At 37.6% G+C, this 24,170-nt stretch overlaps 1 protein-coding gene across 7 annotated transcripts in view; it reads right to left on the bottom strand.

Moving 5' to 3' along the window:
- Positions 1 to 22,595, bottom strand: part of PPP3CB (protein phosphatase 3 catalytic subunit beta) — a 47,174-nt gene extending 24,579 nt beyond the window's left edge. For all 7 annotated transcript variants that reach the window (XR_003961203.4, XM_072931558.1, XM_030276877.4 and 4 more), the window contains exons 1-8: positions 22,180 to 22,595; positions 11,402 to 11,602; positions 9,228 to 9,352; positions 7,062 to 7,173; positions 6,053 to 6,198; positions 620 to 759; positions 444 to 521; positions 250 to 344 (exon numbers count right to left, since the gene is read on the bottom strand). Coding sequence is in view for 6 of the 7 variants with exons in the window: in XM_072931558.1 (XP_072787659.1) it covers positions 250 to 344; positions 444 to 521; positions 620 to 759; positions 6,053 to 6,198; positions 7,062 to 7,173; positions 9,228 to 9,352; positions 11,402 to 11,602; positions 22,180 to 22,249 (967 nt within the window). In the remaining variant the exon portion in view is untranslated. The remainder of the gene's footprint in view (positions 1 to 249; positions 345 to 443; positions 522 to 619; positions 760 to 6,052; positions 6,199 to 7,061; positions 7,174 to 9,227; positions 9,353 to 11,401; positions 11,603 to 22,179) is intronic.
- Between the last annotated feature and the right edge of the window lie 1,575 nt (positions 22,596 to 24,170).

Genomic DNA, 24,170 nt, shown 5'->3' with positions numbered 1-24,170 from the left:
TGACTGGATAACACCAGTAGATTTAATTATAAGTACTAAATAGCAACAACTTTCACAAAGGAAACCTTTGACCACACTTAGGCTTCAAGGTACTCTTCTTACAGGATGTTGTCATTTATGGCTCGTCTTGATTAACAGATTTTCTTTGTCCTTTAGTTTCTTAATTGGCAAAAAGCAGTTGGTATTAGATTATCTAGTTAGACCATTTCATTTTATTATAACATATAATTGCTAATAATAAGTTCTTACCTTTATTATTGTAGACATCCAGGTAATTAGGTGCTGAAAAAATTGTTATTAAAGATGGGAACCCTGTAGTTTGACTTTTCCTGTACATTCTATAACTGTAAAACCAAACAAATTATATTACATCTTACAGCAAATAAGCAATTAATTTTTATTTTACATTGTGACTATTTCCTTGAAAGATACAAAGTACTCACCCTGCATCTTGTGCTTCATGTGCTCTAATGATTGACAACAAATTATTATTTTGCAAAAATTCACAAACTGCTGGATAGCTGTGAAATGAAAACAATTATGAGTAAAAGGTATCCTCTTAAAATATTCAGGAAGAGTCAGTACTAAAACACCCAACTAGATCACAGCATATTCTCACCTATAAAAGTAGGAGCATCCTCTGACTGTGTTATGACTGAAATGCTCTGGTGAATTTTCATTTCCAAAATCTTCTGAAGGATCTGACCACAATAAGTCACACATTGGTCCAAATGCTGGAGGCTCTTTGAATCTATCTAACTGTTTTGAAAAAAAAAAAAAAAACAACAGCACAAATACTCTTTAAATATTAAATTATTACATTTTACACATTTGTTAACCTACATATCCATCAATACAAAGCATTTTTAGAATAAATCCCAACCATATCAAAGAGAAGTAGTTTCTGTATAGTTTTTCCTCTCCTCCTCATGAAATAAGGCACAGGCATGCCAAAAGAACCAAACCTGTTAAGAGCAATAAGATTTATTAGTTGTAAAAAGAAGGGAGATAACTTCCAGACTGATGGATATGTGTACTACAAGGTCAAGATACAGACAAGGTACAAAATGGTCCTTTTTCATGCACATGCCACATCTACCAATCTGGAGATACTACCAGGAATTAGAAAAGAGAAACAGTACAGAAAGCAGGAATTATAAAAGAAAAGCATGAAAAATTAGCACCAACTAGAAGAGACTAAATATATATTATGAAACAACCCTAAAAATCCAAACCAATAAAAGAAAAAAAAAACACCCTGAAACACCCGTCTCCACAATGGATCATTTAATAATGTAATGAAGATGTGACTGGCCCAGCTAAGGTTTTTCACACAAGCTTTATTTTTCAGCTCTATCCCTGATGTAATGGGCCATAAGAATTTTGGCAGATTTTCTCTCAGTTTCTCTCTTGCTGCTTCTTTACTGATCTTCACTTGAAACACCTATTTTACCAGCCTGCAACTTTCCTAGTAACCACAGTCAAAAAGGGCAGAAGTTAAGAAGCAAAGTGCATTTGTTAACATAAAAGGAAAAAGCCCTGCTTTATTAAGTTACAGGCAATCAATCTCTGATGTCCCAGAAATGAAAGTAGATATCCCAGGTTCAATGTAAAGTTTATTTGGTCTTTATGTAGCTGGAGTTTGTTCACAAGATGATTTTATCCAAGAAATGTAGGAACAGTTCTTTGATGGACAGTGCATTTATCTCACTTCACTTCCCATACCAAAGAAGATGACTTTGATGGTACTAGAGAACACTTAACTCTTCATGACAGGCTCGAAGGGAGGTTTGGTGAGCACCTGGTGAATTTGAGTCTAACGGTCCATAGGAATCCATTCAAATATGGAACCAGCAGTAGTGCCAAGCTCTCTCATGCCCTGGAAAATCAGAGCTCCCGAGGCTGCCACCTGTAACATAAGTGGAGAGGTCCAGATCTTTACAAATTCCTGCCAGATAATGGTAAGGCAGGTATTAACTGAAGTTGTTGTTGGAATTTATTCAATATTAAAATCCTGTGGTTTAACATTTCCCACACTGGATGATAAACCTGGTATGGAGTATTTCTTCCAGATTGAAGAAGTCAGTCCATCAACTTCTGCAAGTACCTGAATTTCTGTAGATTAAACCATCAAGTTTCTAAACCTCCAGCAATAAATATGGGTCCAGAAGCTAACAGAGGCATTCACACAAGGAAGTTTCAACTGTTTGCTGATTGATGTTTCCTGCAATACAGAAGGCTGAAAGTCTAGAAAACATTTCTAAGACTTTTTCTTTAGTCTTCAAGGATTTTCCTTATGACTTTGGCCAAATCGATAGAGGCATTATAAATAAAAGTTTTAGCTGCCTGCAATTAACACATCTCTCTCCCAAACTAATTTCTTATAGCATTGAAACAATAATGCAGCAATTTCCTGAAATAAGGTCAGTTTGTAAAAAATAAATACACTTACATACACTTAAACATATACTATATATACTTACATACACACCAAATCAGTTACTTCTTCACTAGACAGTCTACTAACTAGCAAAGTTCCCAGGATATCTCAAATTTTAAGGAAATGTCACTTCAAGCTACTCAACCCAGACTACATATATCAAATCACAGTAGTCAATTTAAGGGCTTCTCTACTATTGGCACAGCAAGTAAGTTAAAGGACATGAGTAAATTCAAAACACCTGTTACTGATTTAACTATTTCTGAATGTGCTTTGACTGTAGCAAAACAGAAACTCAATATAAACTGGCTTAACATTTTTCTAAATACGACTAAAGTAACCAAGAAAGACAATTTTCAAGAATAAGAATCAATACACCTGGTGTTGAAACAGAACTAGGCAGTATGTTTTTTAATATACTGTAAGACATTTAAATCTAAATTATTTTCTAGGTACTATGCAGTCAGGACAACTAAAGTGACATGCATTATACCTCCACATGGATGTTCTAATTCAGAAGCACCAAAACCTGAGAGGCAGATTAAGGTACAGCAAATTAAAACAATTCTACTTTTGAGGCAAAGGACCTTCACAGAAGTTTCACACCCAGACACTAGTTTAATTAATCTGTCCTAATTTTCTTGAGAACTATCACCTAATAAAGCCTAAAGAACAATGTGAAGACCAGTGAAAAGTGGCAGTCATCTTACATATTACTGAACAAAAGAAAATTCCAGCAGGCCACAGAAGGGAAGCAAGGTATTACAAAGATAGATTTCCCACTTGTGCTGCCATATATTTCAAGGCAATTTGACCAAGTCTTGGTATCACCAAAAGCTAAACAAAAGACTGAGCATCTGCTGTAAATGAGGAAAAAAAAAATTTTTGTCTCTCTTTTTTAAAGTCCCCATAATCTTACCTCGATACTTCCTTCTTTCTAAAATGCTAGGTTTAAAAATGACAATTCCTGGCATTTTGTTCCAGTAGAAGTATTGGCAGGGTAAATGAAATCAACTAAACATCATCTCTAAGCTGATGGATGTGTCTGAAAGAGACACTCTTTACCAAGACAATCAAAGTATTCATGGAATTGATATCCAGAAAATAAAAATCAGATTACTGCAAGTTTGGCAAAGTTCCATTTTGGCAGAAATATGAAGTACCTAGAACAACATTTCCAGGTAGGATTCATTGTCATGCCTAGTATGATACCAGTCCTCTTCTGGAAGTAAATTTATGATGGCAGAAATAGTAATTTAAATTGTGTAGTTGAATCGCCTTCCTTCATATCAATATTGATGAAAGACTTCCTCCAGAAGAAACTGCACCCTGCATAAAATTTTTCTTTCTTTCTTAGGTGATTCCTGCACTATTTATAGAGCTGTGATTTCCCTTTTATGCCAGATAATTATGCCCTTGCAGCTAAGACCTCTCCTTAGTAAGAACTGCTGCTAATAAACCAGAAAGTCTGCAATATTACACAGTTGTCTTGATTGCTTACAGAAGTAACTTCACACATCAGACTTGTACCCCAAGTATATGATTTTTTCCTAGATATAAAATGAGCATTTCACATCACCCATACAATTTAAATACATTTAAAATATCAGTGCATGCCAAGCTCTAATGCAGCTATTGAAGCCACTGCCAATCCATGACTAGTGCCTTTTTCAGGTTACCAGATCATTATTTAAAAACAATGAAGGCCCAAGGAACAGTTCTATTAATACTGCCTTACATTTATAAATGTGTTTTTCATCAAAACAAAATACAATGCAGATTTTCATATATGCATATAAACATTTCAGCCTAATGTAGCCTAGAACATTACAGAAGCACATCTGAAAGTACAGGCCAAGACAAAAGAGCTACCTTTTAGTTAAATTTACTTGACACTTTGAAACCTGATCAGCTGCAAGACTGAGACTAACAGAAAAATTAATCACAATCCTGTTATGACAGTGGATTTCCAAAGTGTTTTTCCAGAATATGTTTTCTTTACATTACTTTCCAAAAAGCCTTGACCGTGCTTCTTTTCATTTATATAGTAAGAAGTGTTAAGGTTTTGTGAGGATGGTACTTTTTAGTCTCTTTGCTTTCTTACTTCCTGTCCTCTGCAGAATGCATTTGGATTTCTGTACATGTTAGTATTTGCTTTGACAATGCAATGTGCCCCAGTACATTTTCCCACTTTCACCACTGATCTTGTAAATACACTTCCTCTCTGCTTCTACCATTTTCTTCTCCTCTCACATCACTCTGCCTGGCAGTGTAATATCTGTAAGTGAAATAAACTGACATTTGAGGTGAAATGGTCCAACCATTACAAAAAATCCCTAACGAATAAATACAGTAAATTAAAAAATGAGATTCAACTGGACAGCCTATAAATTTGAGGAAAGGGAGAGGTAAAAAAGAAAAAGCACAAATAAAGGAGAAAATGCTAAGAAAATGAGAAATGTAATTAATGAAGATAAAAAGACAAAATAGGCTGCAATATATATTTTTACATACTACAAAAGCAATTTAGGTGCATACTTTTACTTTCTCTCTGACATTTAGATCTTTTTACAAACAGGCCCCTGTATACATCCTTCCATATGTGGATAAATCACGTTTTTTCTTCCATCCTTACCTATAATCCCAAAGCTTTCTTAAAACCAGCTACATGTATTTTAAGCTGAAACCATCTATATTTTAGCTGTTCCTAATCATAATAGGAATGGTTTTGATTTCCAAGTGCAGCAGTCAAGATGTCAGCTAAGTTAACCTAAAGAAGTCTAAAAGCAGTATGCAAAAATGAAGGCAATGGAAAATTCCATTTTGATTGAAAATTCCCATCTCATATAATCTCCACCTGACAAGCTATCCATGAAAGTAGAAACCATGTTATTAGAAACAGATACCTCATGTCATCACAATCTTCTGCCCTTTAAATTGCACACCATGATTTAGTGTTTCTATTGTGTAATTTTAAAAAATCTTTTAAATTCTTCTCATTAATATACTCCGCACATTCACCACAGTGAGATGCAATCCTCAACTGTTACTCAAATGCCTACCAAATTTGTCATTTTAGATAGCAATCTGAATTTCTATTAAATACTGCAATATCTCACTTTGTCAAAGCTAAAATCCACATATTTAAGACAGTAAAAAAAATTCACAGAAATTTCAGAATATCTGAAACATGACATTAGATACAGCAAACAATTTTAAGACTACAATTAATTTCAACAGGCTTTCTCCTGGAAGCCATGAGATCATTAGCTCTTATCTAAAAAGAAATACAACGTATTATTTTGATTAGATATGAAACTCTTCACATGTACTACCTGTCTCAAAAAACTATGTGGGGATTTTGAGGTTTCTTCTATGTGTGTGTTTTGTAACAGCCCCAGCTGTCCAAATGAAGTCTACTAATGGAAAATGCACTAGATAATCCATGAGATTTTAATTATGATACTGCTTAGCCTACATTTCAGCTCCTGATTTACACTTCAACAAGAGACAAGAACAGAAAATATACTGCCAACTTCATAAAGATGACTTTGTATGGCATCATACAAATATCTCTATTTCCACTTATTTTCAAATACACAAAATACTCACTCTCCTAATGTCATCTAGTGTATTAATTTCTGGTGAAAGTCCACCATGAACACAAAGAAACTGTTGATTCAAGAGAGCAGCAAGAGGGAGACAATCAAAAGCTTCCATACAAGCATCATAGACTCTTTCAGAATACTTTATTTTACCTGCAGGAAAAAAAAAAGAAATCATTAAAAAATCCATAATATATGGATGAAGCATTCTGGTGGATCATAGTTATAAGAATATCTATCAAAATGAATGCTTAAAAAAACCCAAAACAAAGAGTATTTTAAATGAGGGTTTAAATGAGCATTTCCAAACACCTTTACAGCAAGCATATTTCTAAGACCTATTTTCTTCCAGAACTATAAACTGTTTTCACTTCTTCTGTTATCTCAAGTGTGAAGAAGCTACTTTTAAAAAAAAAATCACTGAATTATTTAATATTTTTATACAGTTATACAGCATCCTTCAGTATAAAATGCTACTAAGAAATTTGTGTGAATTCTCATTTACAGTGAAAAGCTAAGAACTGATTATAGATTATATAATTTTTACCTACATCAAAGAGGGTTTCACCAGACCAGATGATCCATTTATCACAGGATCAATACTTATACAAGCCTTCAAATGGAGAGGTATCACTAAAGAATTATCCTACTAGTACAGCTGAAATCAATCCTCGAAATGAAAAAATTATCCCACTGTAGGGACTTTTTGCTAGCTTCATAAGACTGCTCAGCAAGTTACTCTGCACTCCTGACTACAGCAAAATTATCTACCCCTCCAGGACTTTAAAATCAAGACTGTTATATCAAAATTTACATCATCATTTATACTAAAAGCCAGCTCTCTTCTTTCACTCCAAGGCCACTCCAAGGCAAGCAATTCTGCAGAAGTCAATGGGGCCTCCAGATGTTTGCAAAGCCTTAATTAAACTAAGAGACAAACATCTCTAAAGCACTACCACAAACTATAGATCAGCAGGTTGGAAGTAGCTAATTTTACATTCTTAGACAGTACTTACATTCTTGCTTAAAGGTAAAATACTCTGTTAGGTGTCTGCATTCATGGTTGCCTCTCAAAAGAAACAATGTGCTTGGGTAAAGAATTTTCAGGACCCATAAGTACAGCACGCACTGTTGAGAAAACAGGATAAGCAGTAAAATATACTAGTGTATATGAACCTTATTATTACTGAGAAATACTGAGTAAGAATGTTAACAGTTTCAAAAAGCAGGTACTGCTTAATGTGCCATTTTAAAATAGCACTACTTCCCCAAATCCAGTTCTGGACATGAGTTATGCAAATTGCTTATTACTTTTCCTAATAACAGCCACATAGAATGCTGAAAAAAAATTACATTTGCTGGATATTCAATAATAAAATAAACTCAGCAGAATTAAACTGTAGGACACTTTAATCTAGACAAATACTGTATGTGTTTCTGCCTAAAATCTGGTATAATATATGATTCTAAACACTGGCAAAGAAGAAAAGCAGACATTTATTAAGAGAGACTGGAAAAAAAAAACCTGACAAAATAATTTCCCTTAAGGTTAGATACATCATTTGGATATAATTTTTAAACTACAAATGGACAGAGTAAATCATCCTTTCCTAAAACACTGGGGAAGCTGATTGCTTTTTCAATGTACAAGCAGCAAAGTCAAAGAATTACGGTAATTTTCCATCTATCATTATTACTGCAACATCAGCAGCAAACCCTCAAAAAGATAAGAGCTAAGAACATGCACAATTATTTCAGTTTAGAGTCTGTTACCACCCAGCAGTCCTGAATGCCCAAAACATATTTCATAAATTTCAAATCTAATTCTTGTATTTTTTACTGAGCACAGAAACCTCAAAACCCCACAAGTTTTGGACTCCACCGAAGTCACCTGCAAGCTGTTATTATCATTGTTGTTAATCAATACCAGTACCCTGAAGCTACCATTACTCAAAGTTATTTTCCATAGAATAGCAGAGTACATGAAAAAGGAAGAAAGAAAACAAATGGACACTACAAATACACTGCAAACATTGAGAAACACATCAAAGACTTTTATTTTGAAGTTCAGTTAAACTAATTACTGATTTTTTATCTTCTTAGTTAAAACATGGAAAACTAATCATTGTTCAGAAGTTTTTTTAAGTGCAGTGATTGAAAAGCTTTCATATCAGGTTTTGATACATTAACATATAGAGCTGATTTGTAAATGCCTTTTTCAAGGACAATTACATTATTTGTAATCATCAAGAACAGGCAAAGATCAATTTAATAAATAGAGAATGTCTACTGAAATTTTTCTTTACAGATAACTTTGAGGCAATGGCTCTTGCTGCATCTCCTGTCTACCATCTCTAGCAACCCCAAAATGCAACCCCTTTCAGAGCACATACCCACACATTATCAGAACTGCAACATTTTAATACAGAAACTAAAGAAATACACTGTGACTTGCAAGACACTATTTCAAATGGCATGCTATTTCATTAGATTTAGCATCTATGAAGAGATCCCAAGCTGAGGCACTTCCCAGGCGGTTACAGAAGAACACTTAACTCAAAAACCATGTTCTGAAACTAATCGATGTGAATAAGTGAATATCTTTGAAATGTAGCACACTTAAGAAACATGCTGAAAATAAAAAAATTATTTGAATTCAAAGTAACTGAAAAATTAATGGTAGAAACACACGTCATCCTTAGGGAATATCTGTATTTGCTCTAAGAATTTTTGTAAAGAAAAAATATTAATAATTATTAAAAAACATTTGATTAGCTAAATATAATTAGCTTCTTCTATAAAAATAAAGATATAATAATATTAAACAGATAATAAGATTATGAATAATTGAAAGACTTTGCAGTCATGACTCACCTGTTCTCCACAAACATACAAACATATTACCAGACAAGCAGCAGTATGTATAATAATGTAACAGAATTCAACTTTTAGAAAACCAGCTAAAGAAAGAGGAGAAAAAATGAGTAAGTACGGTGATTTCAGCAGGACAGTCCAAACGACTGGTCAACATCCTCCTGTAAACAGGCCTTTATCACAGAAGAAGGCACAGCAAGGAAGAATGCATTCAAATGTTAAAGCAGACCTAAAACTTCATTTGCAAACCTAAGTGAAAGTGTGCTTATAAAAAAATTAGGACAAAACAGATTAATATATTCAGTTACCTCTATACTAAAATAACCTCTGTCTACATAGTCACCGAGGAAGAGGTATCTTGTGTTAGCAGGTGATCCTCCCACTTCAAACAGCTTCATTAGATCAAAGAACTGGCCATGAATATCACCACACACTGCAAGCAAAAATTTTGTTCAAATTAATTAAAAAAAAATTAATGGAAAAGTTACCAAGTTATAGTTAACAGCCACAAAGTACTTCTAATTAAGAAGAGAGACAGGTATAAAGCAGGAATAACAGAAATTTTTGAAGGTTCCCCCTCTGCTTTTCATTAAGATGCTGTCTTCACTACCTGTGACAATATTGATGATATAGCTCTGAGTCCAGGAGACTGGGGGGTATTTTTCCAACACACGTAATGCACTAAGCAGTGACGTCTTGAAAACTCAAGCTGTAATGTTCTCCCCAACTCCTTAGATATCTTTGCAAATTCTCCTTGGTATTTGTACTTGAAAATGCCTGCCGCTTCACAACAATTTGCTGAGTCCATGTGAAATAGAAAAAAGCAGGGGGTGTACTTTTATTTGAGTCAGACTAACATACTCTTTAATAAAATCCTATCTTCTCCTTGCTCAGTTACTTTTCTCCTTCAAATAATCATGTTCATTATTTCAACAGTGGATTTTTCCTGTGTTTTTAGAATATGAGAAGGGACAAGACCAGTGGTCAGCAACCAAAGGCAGAAGTGCCAAAAATAGCAGCAGATGGGAAGTCTTTAAGGAGCATACAGCAAAACCAGGTCATCTCACAGCTTTAAAAAAGTAATTAAAAAATGCTTGGAAGAGTCAATTGCTCTTATCTCCTCTTTCCCACAGGAGTTCTCAGTTCAATGGAAGTCAGTAGCTGCCTTCTCCCTTCTGCATAAGGTGTCACTGGTAACAATTAACAGGAATTTGAGAGACTATGCCTTTCATTGACGCAAAAATGTCAACCGACAAACAGCATCTCCTGACTTCTTAGAGTTTATCAGTAAAATCTTTGGGGAAAAAAAGTTGTCCTAATTTTGGAAAGAAATACTGGATATGGCACACCACATTTTAAAGGTTGTTATTCCCTTAGAGCATTCGTCATCACAACCTATAAAGTATGTGACTAAATAGAATGTGCACTCTTTTATGTCTCTTCCCTTAAGATTTCTATTCAAGCACTGAAAGAACTTACCTCCTTTTTAAACTGCCAATATACCAATTACCTGTATATACAAAAATATAAAAATGCTAACCAAACTTTAATTCTGCGTTTATCTGGAACTTCAAAGGACTCTGAGCTCAGTCAGCCACTTAGTAGTTTCCACCATTTCAATCATTCATGTTTTTAAAAATGTCAACAATAATAATGATGTATTGATGTACAGTTTTCATTTACCCAATACTAACAAATAACAAGCTGATGCCCTAAAAAAATCTTTCAGACAGTAATTTTATATAAGTACATTTAGAAGAAAATACATTCAGATTAAAGAAAATGTGATTTAAACATAAAAAGCAAATCTACTTTCATTATCATGAATAACAGACATGCAACATAGCTACTTTCTATGAGTCTAGGCTGTTTATAAATAAAAGTATTAAAGGACACCAATTCCACCTTTCACCAGGTCAAACAGAAACAGAACTGTTCCGGCTATGAAAATACTCAAGAAAACCCTAAAAGTCAGTTTTGTATCCCAGTGGCTCTGGCCCTAGTGTCAAAGACACTAAAACAACCTTTATCAGTACTATTGCTCTCATAAGAACATGGTTGTATGTGCAGTCACCAGTCTCACTTACAGAACAGTATAAAGGTGTATTTTTCACTAAGAATCCCAGTTCACAGTATCTGTTTCAAACTACAATAATGAGCTTCTCTTCACATATTTAGATTTCAGAATTATCCTGAGTTCTGGAAGATGCCTTTATTCCTACTTACAATATTGAAGGAAGTAGAAATTACTATTTCAACAATATTTAACTACTTCCTTCTTTTGTCCCAATTTTAACACCAATCCTACTAGCTTTTTCAATAGGTTTAATGCCTGCATTTGTTAAGCAAATGCAGTTGTGAGGGATAATTCAGTAGGACTAACAGAGAAATTCTGGTTAAGCAATTTAAAGACAAATTCTACTACTGAAAAAATCTGTCTTTTTCAAATTTAATTATGGATGAAATTACCTAGAAATATTACCTGTAATTGGAGCTTCAACTTCTATCATAGTTTTTTCCCTCCGTAATATTGCAGCACCCTCATTGATGATTCTAAGTGCAATTTCTTCGTCCACTCGACCTTCCTTTATCAAGTGGTTCTTCAAAATGTCAACCCTTGGTCTTCCATCTGTGTCAAACACTTCTTCAGATGTCAAGCGATGTGTTGGTGGAAAAGGGACAGCTAAAATTTAAATAGAAGAAAAATAGTCATGACACTCAATTTGAAACATTGAGTCCATCTAGGAACAGGGGACTATCATGGAATAGCTGCTATCCCAAGTAGCAAACTTGTCTTTTCACCAAGAAATTTTACAACATCATTAAAACCTGGACAGAATAGTGCTGTATACATACTAAAAAAAACCCAAAACATCTATACTATGCAAGGTTGTAGAAACTATAAAACAGAGTTAGAAGGCATAGTAATATGGATAATATCGGGAAAAGTCAAAACTGACATTGCAAAGGGAAATAATCTTTCTCCATTATACCACCATTCCCTGAACGACGCATGAAATACTGGTAATGCAGGATTATCCATTTAATAGCCACTTAGACTTTCAAAATTAAAATTTATCCCATCATCAAAGTCTTGGGGGGAAAAAAACCCACCAAAAAACCTCAACCAAACGAAAAGAACCACCAAAACAAATGCAAAGCTAGCAAGAAAAGGATCCAATACTGTTCAAAAGACTAGGAATGAAAGGAGTCAGTAAGCAGTGGCTGGGGACCAAAGCAGGCTCAGCAAGTGTCCAGACAGCACATTTGGCAATCTGTAGTAGTTCAGTTACTGCACAAGTGAAATATGGGCGTGAGCCATGGAAAAAGACACTTCAAAACTGCCACTAAGAAATGCCATGGCACTCAGGATGTCACAAGAAATAAAACTAATCTGACCCTGTCCTCTCCTCAAGCATACCACTGTTGAAAGAATGAACTACAACAGAAGCAAAACCATTCTGTTTCTCACAATTTAAATTCTGTATGTTAAAAAAGAAAAATAGGAGGAACACAATCTATTCAAAGATAAGAACGAGTACCATGAATACACTTGTAGATAAAGTATTAATATTTATTTTCATAGTCTCCGAGGTTGAACTTTACATTCCAAAAATCAATGCTTAGATACTGAAACATTCCCTGACTTCATTTAAATCTATTCTAGATTACTAGTAACACATTGCTACCCTTCTGTTTTATGGAGTAGTAAAAATAAAACACCTGATGCACAAATTCAGTATATTCACTGAAATTAATTTTTTCCTAGAAATTAAACTAAAGACATGTCTACTATTCCTCTTAAAAAAGTTTCTTGGTAGGAAAAAGCTGCAAAGTGTGTTCCTACATATTGTAGAACGAATTCACCACTTTTCTGTTGACACAAAGTGTTTGATTAATTAAAAGAAAATTTTATGCCTTTCCTTCAGCCTCCACTATCAGCAATGCAAGTTTCCCTCAGAAATGCTAAAATTCCATGTAGTCCAAACGTAAATAAACTTATTTAAGATATCAAAAGACAATCACTTCTGTTCCATGCACAATTGTTTAAAAACTAAATCTGGCTCAGAGAACAGACATTAATTATTCTGACAAAATAAATTTATCTAATTTTTAGAAGCACTTAATTATGACCAGAAAAACATAAATTCTAATATTCACTGCATTTCTGAGCTTACCTTTCCAACCTTCAGATTCTCTTAATGTTATTTTTTACATTATTTGGAAGTTTATATCAAGCTGTCCATGAATTAGTTTTAGGCTTTGTCTTGCCCCACTTTTTTTAATACATTATTTGTGGGCCCACAACTGCCTTCAGCAATTCAAAGTTGAGCTCATCTCTTTGGGAGAAACCAGACAACTCAAAAAGAAGATTTCTCCTGCTTTAATTCCTTCAAAAGCATTAGAGATCTCACACACCTTCCTAAAACCAGTCACCTCCAAGACACAGTTTTGTAGGAACTGTGCTCCATTAATCCTACTATTATTCAGATCTACTCAGGTGAAAGATGACTGTTTTGTTCTTTTTGGAAGCTTCTTCTGGTAGATGCAGGGTGTGGTAGAGAATGTTCTGTTGAGGTGAACACCTGTTCTTCATTCTCTTAAGTGCAAGTCATTACTAACACTACAACTACCAGTGGCTGCAGAATTCAAGAAGACCTCTTCCTTGCGACAGTTCAGATATTTCAGGGATTTTAAGTCTGTGGCAAATGAAATTTTCTTCTCTTAATAAAGTTCTTATATCTACTAACAAAATAAAGCTTTGAGTTTGTCTATAGAATTATATTCTCTGGGAGGCTAAAAACCCAGCTGTTTTTACTCCAGTATCAAGGTCTGTCTCAAATTATTTGAATTAATATACTTATAAAGACTCAGATTTAAAACTCTGTATCCACGAGTCTGTTATCCATAATACCCAAAACCCACAACTGTGGTATGAGAAGTAATTAAGGATCTCTGAAGTTGTATTTGCCTCATGAAAAAATGAAGTCTTAAAAACTAGTTCCTCAGAGTTTAACCAAATTCTTTTTCACAAAATACCTGTATTTTCCCATTGCTTGAGAAGGATTGCTTAAGAATAATTTTCAGAGAAGGCAGAATAAAATATGGTTAAAGATTTTAGCCATGATCTGCATCACCAGTAAACAAAAAATAACACTTTTTAGAAAAACTGTTTCTTTTCATTTTATACTTTAAGTTTTGTTCCAGCATAAGTTAACACTGTATTAGAGTGCATACCTTTGAAAAATATTACAACTGCTTTTATTAGGTTAAGGATAAGGATTTTTGAAAAATGCAAACAATTTCTGCAAACTAATGGGTTTAATTAAAACTTTGATGAAGTAGTCACAGAATGTTATAGCCGAAGGAAAAAGAATTGCAGCATGATGTGTTCCAAGACACAAATATAATCCATGTTTCAATGTCTTTGTGCACAACCTGTGCTCTCGGGACTGTAACAGAATGGTAATTAAGAGGAATTACCCTAAGGAAATAACATGGGGGATTAAAGGATTCTCTTCTTCCACTCCCAGCCAAGCTAAACAATAGAAAAGTATCTAGAGATGAATCTCTAATACACACTGCAGTATCTTATTAGTAACAGTATAGATGTTAATAACAAGTGTAACACACCATGATTTACAACCACAGACAAGATTTTCTAAAACAAACTATTGCTTGCTAGTCACAATTAATCAATTTCATTTTAAAAATACATACAAATGATATAATTTTAATATATTGATCAAAAAATGTAACCATTAGAGCTGAGAAAAAAAAGCAGTGAATAGCTTTTGGGACTTATTAATGAAAATATTTTGATGTTTTTTTATTATTAATTGAAAATGCATTAACAAAGAGAAAAAAAAAATCACCTCTCCTTTATACTGCAGTACTAGTATGAGATATAGAAAGCAAAACCTCAAAACTTGTTTCTACACTGACTTTCTACTAGCCTTTATTGTAAGGTATCAATGTACTGGGTACACTGATACCTTACAATAAAGCATGCTGTGGAGATTCAAAGGTTAGCAGCAATCTGAAGGGATGAATTCCCATGACGCAGTACGAAGTTCGAAGGAGAAAAACGCCATTAGTGTGGCACTTTACCTGGTATAATAATCCCTGCTGAAAGGTGCAATATGGCAACTAACACAAACACGCCACTTCCAGACCCAAAGCAGATCTCACATTGCCTAGTAACTAAATACAACAGTAGCTGCTAATAAAGTTTTACATGTAGATACTGTAAATTTAAACCACACTGATACATACGCCCATTGTAACAACCTCAGTTAAATCTGCCTTGTATCAAGAGACACCCTGTTGGAACAGCCTCATAAAGCAAGATGAGATCAAAGCCCCTAGACTAATGTAAGAAAAAGCATCAGGGATCAAGCACAGAAGGTACTGTACTTTCACAAGCAAAATTGTTTCTGTTCCTATGACTGTAAAACTTAAATAATTCTTTTTCTCCCACGGTGAAAGAAAATTAGCTATTTTTCCTCTCTTATCAGGAGCCCATGGAATGTTGCATTAATTTAGTTTTGGCTGTTAAAACCTGCTCAATATCCCAGACTGCATTTTCTGTTTCAATAATGTTTTTGATTTCATAGATAAAGTCTGTCTCACCTCGCATTACTAAGGTTACTAAACACAGACATTCTGTTTGCAAAGTATTTATTGCTTTGGTGATAGGTATACACGAAACAGTATATATAATGCTTGTCTCCACCAAGTGTATCACCTAGCAATATGAGTATGGTGTTCTGTGAAAAGGAAGGCCAGCATCCTTCATTTTCTCAGCAGATTTATTGCCATGATAGCAATATGGTCTGTGGTTTTTCTGTCATTTAGTCACATTTTGTGGTCTTTTGGTTTTATAAATGCAATGCTGTCTATGTATTGTCACTCAGAAGAATCACAAAGCCTAACACCTATTTACATCCTTCAGTTTGAGCCTGGAGTTTTCACACCTCTGCCAGCATCTCTACATCTCTACAGAAGGAAAAGATGCGGCATCCATAACTGCTACGAGGACAGAATATACCCAGTTATTCTGCACTGGCAGAACAGATTTGAAAAGAAATAGCATAAAGGCATCATAGATGGTCTGTGGACCAGCAACTTTGAAAATACTAGATAAGCACAAATACACAGCCGCATCTACTGGAATCAGAAAGCTACAATCAAAAGCTGACAAAACCCACAAGTTACCCTATTCACCTCAAGCAAGAAAGCACAGATCCAGAAAAGTCAATTTATTGCAAATTACAAAAATTGTCCCAAAGTTTCTCTGAATGCAATGTTCCTGCTACATTAATCAGCATCCTAAAACCAAGAAAAAATGGCCCTGCAAACCTTGAAACCCTACAACAGCACTGAAGGTACTATTTATTTCATCCTCATGTACTTGCATGTACTACTTATCATGTACTTGCAGTTTCAAAAGTTTTATAGAATTTTAAATCTCAAATGAAACTGTGGATATATTTTGTATGCCATGGTGTGTTCATTCATCTTTTATACTGTGTAGTTTTGCAATAAACTTGGTTGAAGTTTTTGGAAGTTCCTCACAGGAAAAAGATAATTACTCGTTTGAAAAGTATTTAAAGATAAAATAGCCACATTGTGTTATGCCAAAAGATTACTTAGCGATTAAATGCACTTCTGGCAATGACAGCTGCGTAGATCTTTCCCTCTCCATACTCCTTTTTTGAAACAGAGTGGTTTATGGATTTTCTCTAGAGTTTCCTCCAGACCGCCATGTTTATGACAACTTTTTTCCACTATTTTGTCCAGATTCCAAATAGACACTTCCATAGTTTTTGCCTCCACTGCATCTTATTGCTACTAATTCCACATATGTTACATGAAAAGGTATTTCACCTTTTCTATTTTGTTTGGTACAGCATTACTCCTTTCCACAGGGAGACAAAAATCACAATAGCTTCCTATTCAACTCTCCCATTAAACACCATTCATAAGGTAAGAAATATCTAACTCTATCCCCTATTCAACCACCTCTTTTCCAAGTCAGAGACTTGTCATCTTTGTCATTCCACCTCCCCCAAAAGCCACTCTCCGCCTCTGAACATATGTTTAGATAAAGTAAAAAATCAGGAAGATGGAACAAAGTCAGATGCTGCTGTTCAAGATGCACATATAACAGAACATACACATAATGGCATGATGGTGCAATCTCTTTTTTCTAAAGTGGTCATTTAATACTCCCTGAATTCTTATCAGACCAGCTGACTGCCACTGCATTAACATTTTCAGAATGTTATCCATATAGATCCTAATATTTCTTTCCCAAGTTCACTGCCTTCTATGTTTAAGAGTGAGTTGTTCTGTCCTTTGCAGAGTCTGCTCTTTCTCTTAATAGCAAATAGCATCTCCTACAACTTCTTTATGAGGCACTCAGCCTAACAAGAGCTTACTGAGGCATCTCTGGAAGTTTGCTGTCTTGAACAAGTGTTAGTATTTGCCATTCACTCTGTTTTCTAAAGAACTTGTCAAGACATATAAAGAGCATACATGACAGGTGTTAACCTCCCTCCACCATGGGAGTTTATCACCTATTAACATCCTTTCTACTAACTAACTCTGATCCTAAAGAGAATATTTCCTCTTCTGCTTACTTTAAAGACTTCAGTGAAGAAACATAAAGGATAGATTTGCCTGAATCAAGAAGCTCACTGGCTTCTTCAAAATATTCTAACAATTTCTCTTGATTTTCATCTATGAAACCTGTACCATCTCCTCTTTCACACTGTATTTCCCAGGGATATAGCTTGGCCACTCTTTCTTACAAGTGCCATGAATCTGTTTAAATTAAACTTATTGATCTACAGTTATCCAGTTAAATCCAGACTTTTTTTTTTTTTTTAATGTTGCCATGCTCCATCTCTCAGACTCAGAAGATGAGTTACGGCACAGGCTATGGAAAATAAACCCACAATTTTGTATTCAAAACCCCCAAGGAATTCCTTTAGAACCACCAGACAAATACCTCCTGATCTTGGGATACTTTTTGGCAACATTTCTTTCATTGATACATTTTGAAACCACTTACATTTCAGTGAGAGAATTCTTTCATCCATTCAGCAATAAGAACTGACTCACGTGTGGAAGAATCCTTAGTTCCTTAAATAATAAACACACATGTGAGCAGTTCTCAGATTTTTGTGCTCTGGCCTTACCTTCCCAGCCCTCAACTGCCAATTTGCCCTACTGAAATTGAAACAGGCTTCCATTTTTGGGTGGGTTTTTTTCAGTTTTGTTGTTGTTACTTCAAGATTTATCCACTCTAAACAACCCCTGAAACAAACAAAAAAAAAAAAAGACCAAACACTTACTTGCCAAAATTCAGTTCAATTCCATTGTCTCTCCCCCAAAACAAAACTGTGATTTTAATTTTCTTTTTAATATGATCCTTGAATACCCTCTTCACACTGCTGCTTTTTTGGAACATCTTAAAATAATTTCTGGCCAGCAGCATAACTACCCTACAAAATTTTAAAACAGACTTCATGCTGCCTGTCAACTTTTAACCTCTTACCTTTTTTAAAAACCAAACTCTGAATTATAAATTTAAATATTGCAATGATTTCTTTTTCTCCTTACATTGGCATAATTGTTCAAAATTAGATACTAGAGCCTTTATTTCAGAGCCTGCTTGCTCATGGATATAAGTTACATTTCCTTGGGTTTCACTAAAGAGTTGTTTCAATGAGCTTCCATTTAATATCTAAAATTATTGTCTGCCAATCAGACTGTACCATGCCTTTTATCCAAAACAAAGGAATACTGAAATATTTCAATTTCCAGTAGAATAGACATTATCTCCAAATTTAGCATTAGGTCAGCATGACAAGGTCCCGTGGATTGTGTCCCAAGGCCTAGCAACACCCACAGTGCACAGAGTGTAATGCTGGAGGATGGGAACTTCCAGTACAGCTCCGGGGTGTCCCTACCCACAGGTGAGTCAGGGAAACCCTGGTGCTTGGCTCTCAAAAACAGGCAATGAAGGCTCATCCCTGTCAAGCTCAGGACCACTCTATCAGCGTGAGCTTCCAAGCACTTCATCCCTACCAGGGAAAAGTACCTTACTACAAGGCAGTGAAACAGTTGTTTCGGGAGAAAAGATAAAGTTTGAAAGTCACAGGCGCTGAAAGGTGAAGTGAACCGACTGAAGTCAGTCAACTGTCATCCAAAAAAAAGGCAAACCCAAAGAATCAGATACAGCATTTAAGTACCAAGAACAAGTTACAGAAAAAAAGATTTTGACAGAACATAACAAAGAGTCTGATTTGTTCCACAAGACAGTAAAACACTAAGTATCCTTCAAAGATGGACAGCGTGCCTTAGAAAACAGTGAATCAGAACAGGTACATTTTCTCATCTCTCTTTGGGGGGAAAAAAAAAAAGGCAAAAACAAAACAAAAAAAAAGCAGTAACAAAAGCTTCATCACAAGACCACTTTTGGGAACCAAATGCCAAAAGCTGACTTTAGACAGCTTTTCAGTTCCATAGCTAACCATTAATTTATAGGAAATTCTGTAAGTACAAATTACTTAGGCAATTTAACTAAGCCAGGTAAAATAAAATTTTAGCTTTTTATATACTTCAAAAGCAATCAATGACCTTTGATGAGAAAACTCATAATTGGAAATATATGCTAGACAACACAGCTAGATTGCATATTTAAAGCTATTTTTATATTTATTTTATATATATCTATCTGATATGACATAATACATCTGATAGCCCTTCAGATACTTCTCTACATATCTGTACTTCCCATCAATTGCTAAATATGCAAGTCAAAATATGAAGGGGGACACATCTTAATCATTATCCTACCTTATTAGAAAAAAATAGCTACTGATAATACAGTAATTCAACAATTTCTTCTTGGGTGAGCATCTCTTGTCAATTTCTGCCAACATACAGTATAGTGGTAAAGAATTCAATTTCTCACAGCCTCTGAAATTTAATGGATTCTGTTCTTCATCCCCCTCTTCCAGTGATACAGAAGAAGGAAATAAAACTTAAATAAAATCAAGATGAACAATGTAAATAACAACAAGCTTTAGGTCCTGAATTCATATTTTCTCCCCAAACTACACCGTATATAGAAAGCATGAAAGCTGAAATAATGACCAATACACAGATACACCACACAATATTGCTACATTTTCTCTGTGGCTTTTCTTAAGAATCTGAGGCATTATAAAAGATCTGTTCATTGTATAATAAGAGAGAGGATGGTAAATGTTTCTTGGTATGGAAGAGGCAATGCATCTGTGAAGAGGGATGTGACACAGTTGTCATATCTTAGCACAGTTTCAACAAATTGCACAGATACTCCCACTTAGGACTGACATAACCTGCAATCTTGCACTTCTGGGGTCACTGTCTAAAAAAAATATTTCCAACTGCACTGCACCTAATGGGGGAGGAGAAACCAAACCACCCTGTCCTTTGTATCAATAACACAGACAGCTTGGCACAACTGGCCAGGCTTTCTCCAGAAGCCAGTGATTCAGCATGATGGGGTGGATAGGACAGGTCTACAGAAGGTACAGGAAAATGCTGCTACATCAACTGGCTGGAATTACGTCAGATGAAGCCATCAAAGACTGATTACCTATACAATATTACCTATACAAACAGGTATACCTATTGCCTATACAAATTATCTATACAATAGTTCTACATCCTAACACCCAGGTTCAAAGAAATACTGCAAACTCAGGCAATAATTCTGCTTAGAATGAAGCAAGTCTTAATGACAATTTTAAACAACGAGATGCATAGGTCACATTTAACAAGCTGAATTATGAGTGCTTGGAAATCAGCAGGTTTTCCACTGCATTCTAAAGCATCTGACTCTTACTATTAATTCTTTCACACTGTTTGGAAAACGTAACTTCTTACCATTAATTGCAGCAAAGGTACAAAAATTCAGCAGGTCTAAAAACCACACGTTGAAGCAGCACTAAGGAGTTTCCAATAGACTGGTTTTAACATTTTCTACTTTTACTCTTGCAATTTGTTCAAACAAATCAACAGGTTAAGCAATTCAAAATGAGTAACAACTTATTTCAAGTAAAGCTTTCCAGTTTACTAGAAAACACACCGATGTCCAAAACATCCAATGGGATTCCAAGACTTTAATTAGCAACTGCTGAGGACAAATGCATCCTTTTCATTTCTCAAGGCCCCCTGTAACATAAAAAGTTAAATAACCACATTTGCACCCCTTCCAATTCAGTCAGTTCCTAGGAATGTCAATCTTAAAAGCAGACTGCTTGTATACACCTGTGATTTCCAACCAGACCTGCCATAACAATTGTCCACACTGACACCACCAAACAGAGTGCAATATGAAAACCACTGGGTTCAAAATAAAATTATGTGCAACCTGAGTAAACACAACCTAGGAATTCTCTGAAGCACTACCTATGCTCTACCCTTAACTATCAATTTAGGTCTAACACACGTATTTCAGGATGCTCTGGCTACAAAGGATTATTCTCCTCACAAAAACTAAAATGACATACTTCACAGGCTTCAGAGAAAAAAAACTATCTGATACCATTTTGGTCGCTAGACCATCCTAGATTTAGATGGATATATCTAATATAAAATGCTTTACTTTTTCTCCTAAGAAGTAAAACGTTTGACTTTCCGCGGCTCCCCACGAGATTACCAAGGAAGGCCACAAAGAAATAGATCAAGGTGAATTTTCTCCATCAGAACTGGAACCTGAGAACAGCAGCCAATAGAGCGGGCGGCAGCACCCTCCCATTGCCTTTCCCCGGCGCTGTCAGGCTCTGCACTTGCAGGGCTCTCCCGGCGCAGAGCGGGGCGCGGGGCCCGGAGCGCGGCGGTGCCCCCGGGCAGCCCCGCACACGCTTCGGGCAGCGCGTCCGGGCGGGACGCGCCAGGCCCGCAGGCCCGGCCGGCGCTTCCACCGCAGGCCCGCCGCCCTCGCAGGCCCGTCCGCGCCCAGCTCGATCCAGCGGTGCCAGCCCTGGATACTCCCACGCCCGTGCGGGCATCCCACGCCTCCGCAGGGTGCCGGGCTGCCCTCCCGTCCCCACCTGCGGGCGGGGCAGCCCAGCCCGCACACGGGGGGCACCGATCGGCCAGGCCGCGTCTCTGCGCCCAGGCGGGCCCCGGCACTCGGGTGGGGGTCGCGGCCCCGCCGCGCGGCCATGTTCCCCTGCGGGACAGCGGGACGCTCACCCTTGACGGCGCGTTCGCTGGTGGCGTGGGGCGTCAGCAGCAGCACCTTGCTCCCCTCCTTGGCGGACATCGCTGGACGCTGCCGGGCTCCGGCGGCGGCTGCTGAGCGCGGCAGCGCCTTCGTCCGCCCCTCCGCCGGCGGCTGGTGGGGCGCGGCGGGGCGGGCGGGGGCGGCTACAGGCGCCGGGCGGCGGCGGCCCGGCGGAACATGGCGGCGGGCGCGGCTCGCGGCTCCTGGCGCAGCGCGGGGACGGTCCGCCCCGGGCCCGGCATGCACCGCGCCGCCGCCCGCCGGGCACCGCGGGAGCGCGCGGAGCTCCCGGCCCCGACCGGGACCGCGGCGAGTCTCCCGCCCGAGCCGGGGCGGCGGCGCGGGGCGGGGCGGGCAGTGCGGCCCGACGCCTCCCGGCTCGCCCCGGACAGCAGGGGGAGGCGGGCGAGGCGGCCGGAACGCCCCCGCTCCGGGACGGGCGGGCGCCGGGCCGGGGCTGAGGGGGAGGTGCGGCGGATGGCCCGGCCCCCAGCGACCGCGCGCGGGCCAGGGCCGGCGGCCACCATGGAGAGCTCCGCGGGGCCGCCCCGGGCCGGCACACCCCGGGGAGCGGTGCTGGGGGGTGGCGAAGCCCTCACTTTCCACCGGGAACCAGCGCAGAGCGAGGGGCCGCTCCCGTGCCCTCAGCGGGCGCCAGAACGGCAGGAAGGGGCCCAGAGCCGCACCTGGCAGGAGAGGCAGGAGGAAAGAGAAGTTCTCCCTCAGTGAGAATCTGGGCACAGCTTAGGGCAAACTCCCAGTGACAAGTAATTCAGCCAAACGTCTCTGCCTTCTCCCGGGAGCTGAACAAGAGGGGACCGAAGAGCATGGATGGCCCTGGGTATGGCGGCGCAAAGCTGCGCAGGCTGACGGGGGCAGTCTCCCTTCCATCTCAGCCCTTATGTTCTGTACAAACCAACAGCGAAGCTCATATACATTATTTATACCGAGCTGTGCAATCTATCCCACACAATAAACCAGGAATTCAAGAAAGAAAAGCCATTCAGAAGTACTGGTTTCCAGCGAGGTCTTGGTTCTTGCCACATTCAGGTCCAAGGGAAAGGATGAGGCTCTGAGATGAGGATCTGCCATGCTGAGCGTGAAAAGCTCTTTGGCTTAAGCAAAAAGACATAGAAACTGACACGTTACACAAGTGCTTGGGTTAACTTACTTTTTTTATTTTACAGTCAAGACAGTACAAGCACGAAACTTTGAATGGAACATTACATAAAAATATTCTAGGAAGAAAATGAAAATTTTAAGGGAATAAGACTTATAAACCCTTGGGGTATTTATTAGTACACTTGCAAGACTCCAAAGTTTTGGAAAAACAGAATTCTAGTAACTCCATGCCCACCAGTAAAGTGTGTGCATGCATGCAAAAAGAAAGCTGGGATACATTAGAGTACCATGGAAAAAAATCCTGGATGAGTATTTTGGATTTAATTGCTAAGCTTTCCAACAGCAGGAATTACTACTTTATACCACATGTTCTGCCAATGTCTGTCATTGTACAATCAATTTAAAGGGCCTGTTTTTGAAAATAGGACAAAAGCTCATTTCCTTCAATAGCAAGGATGTGTATCAATTCAGTGTACACAGGGAGAGCACTGGACAGGAAGGGCAGTAAGTAAATGTTACTCCTTCTGATTTTAACATTAGCTTAAAGTAGATCTGCTGTAACAAGAAGCAGGGAGAATGAATTCAGTCTTGTATTTAAAACCAAGAAGAGTCCAGTAATAAATGCAGTTTGAAATTTTGACAGCATTAAACAGAAGAGTCCCATACTATAAAGAAATGGATTTGTCCCTACATTTCCAAACACACAGGGAGCCAGGGACCTTGCTGAGTGTTGTCAGCAATCTCCTTTTCACCTCACCTGAAGTGCAGTTGCAAGAGATGCCTTACTTACTTGAGCTGTTCTCTCCTCCCAGGAGCATGCAGCCATATTCCCTGGGGC

Source organism: Taeniopygia guttata, chromosome 6 (assembly GCF_048771995.1).
Source record: "Taeniopygia guttata chromosome 6, bTaeGut7.mat, whole genome shotgun sequence".
In the NCBI taxonomy this organism is placed as follows: domain Eukaryota; kingdom Metazoa; phylum Chordata; class Aves; order Passeriformes; family Estrildidae; genus Taeniopygia; species Taeniopygia guttata.
The sequence above is the reverse complement of the archived record's forward strand: the minus strand, read 5'-3'. Positions and strand labels throughout refer to the sequence as shown.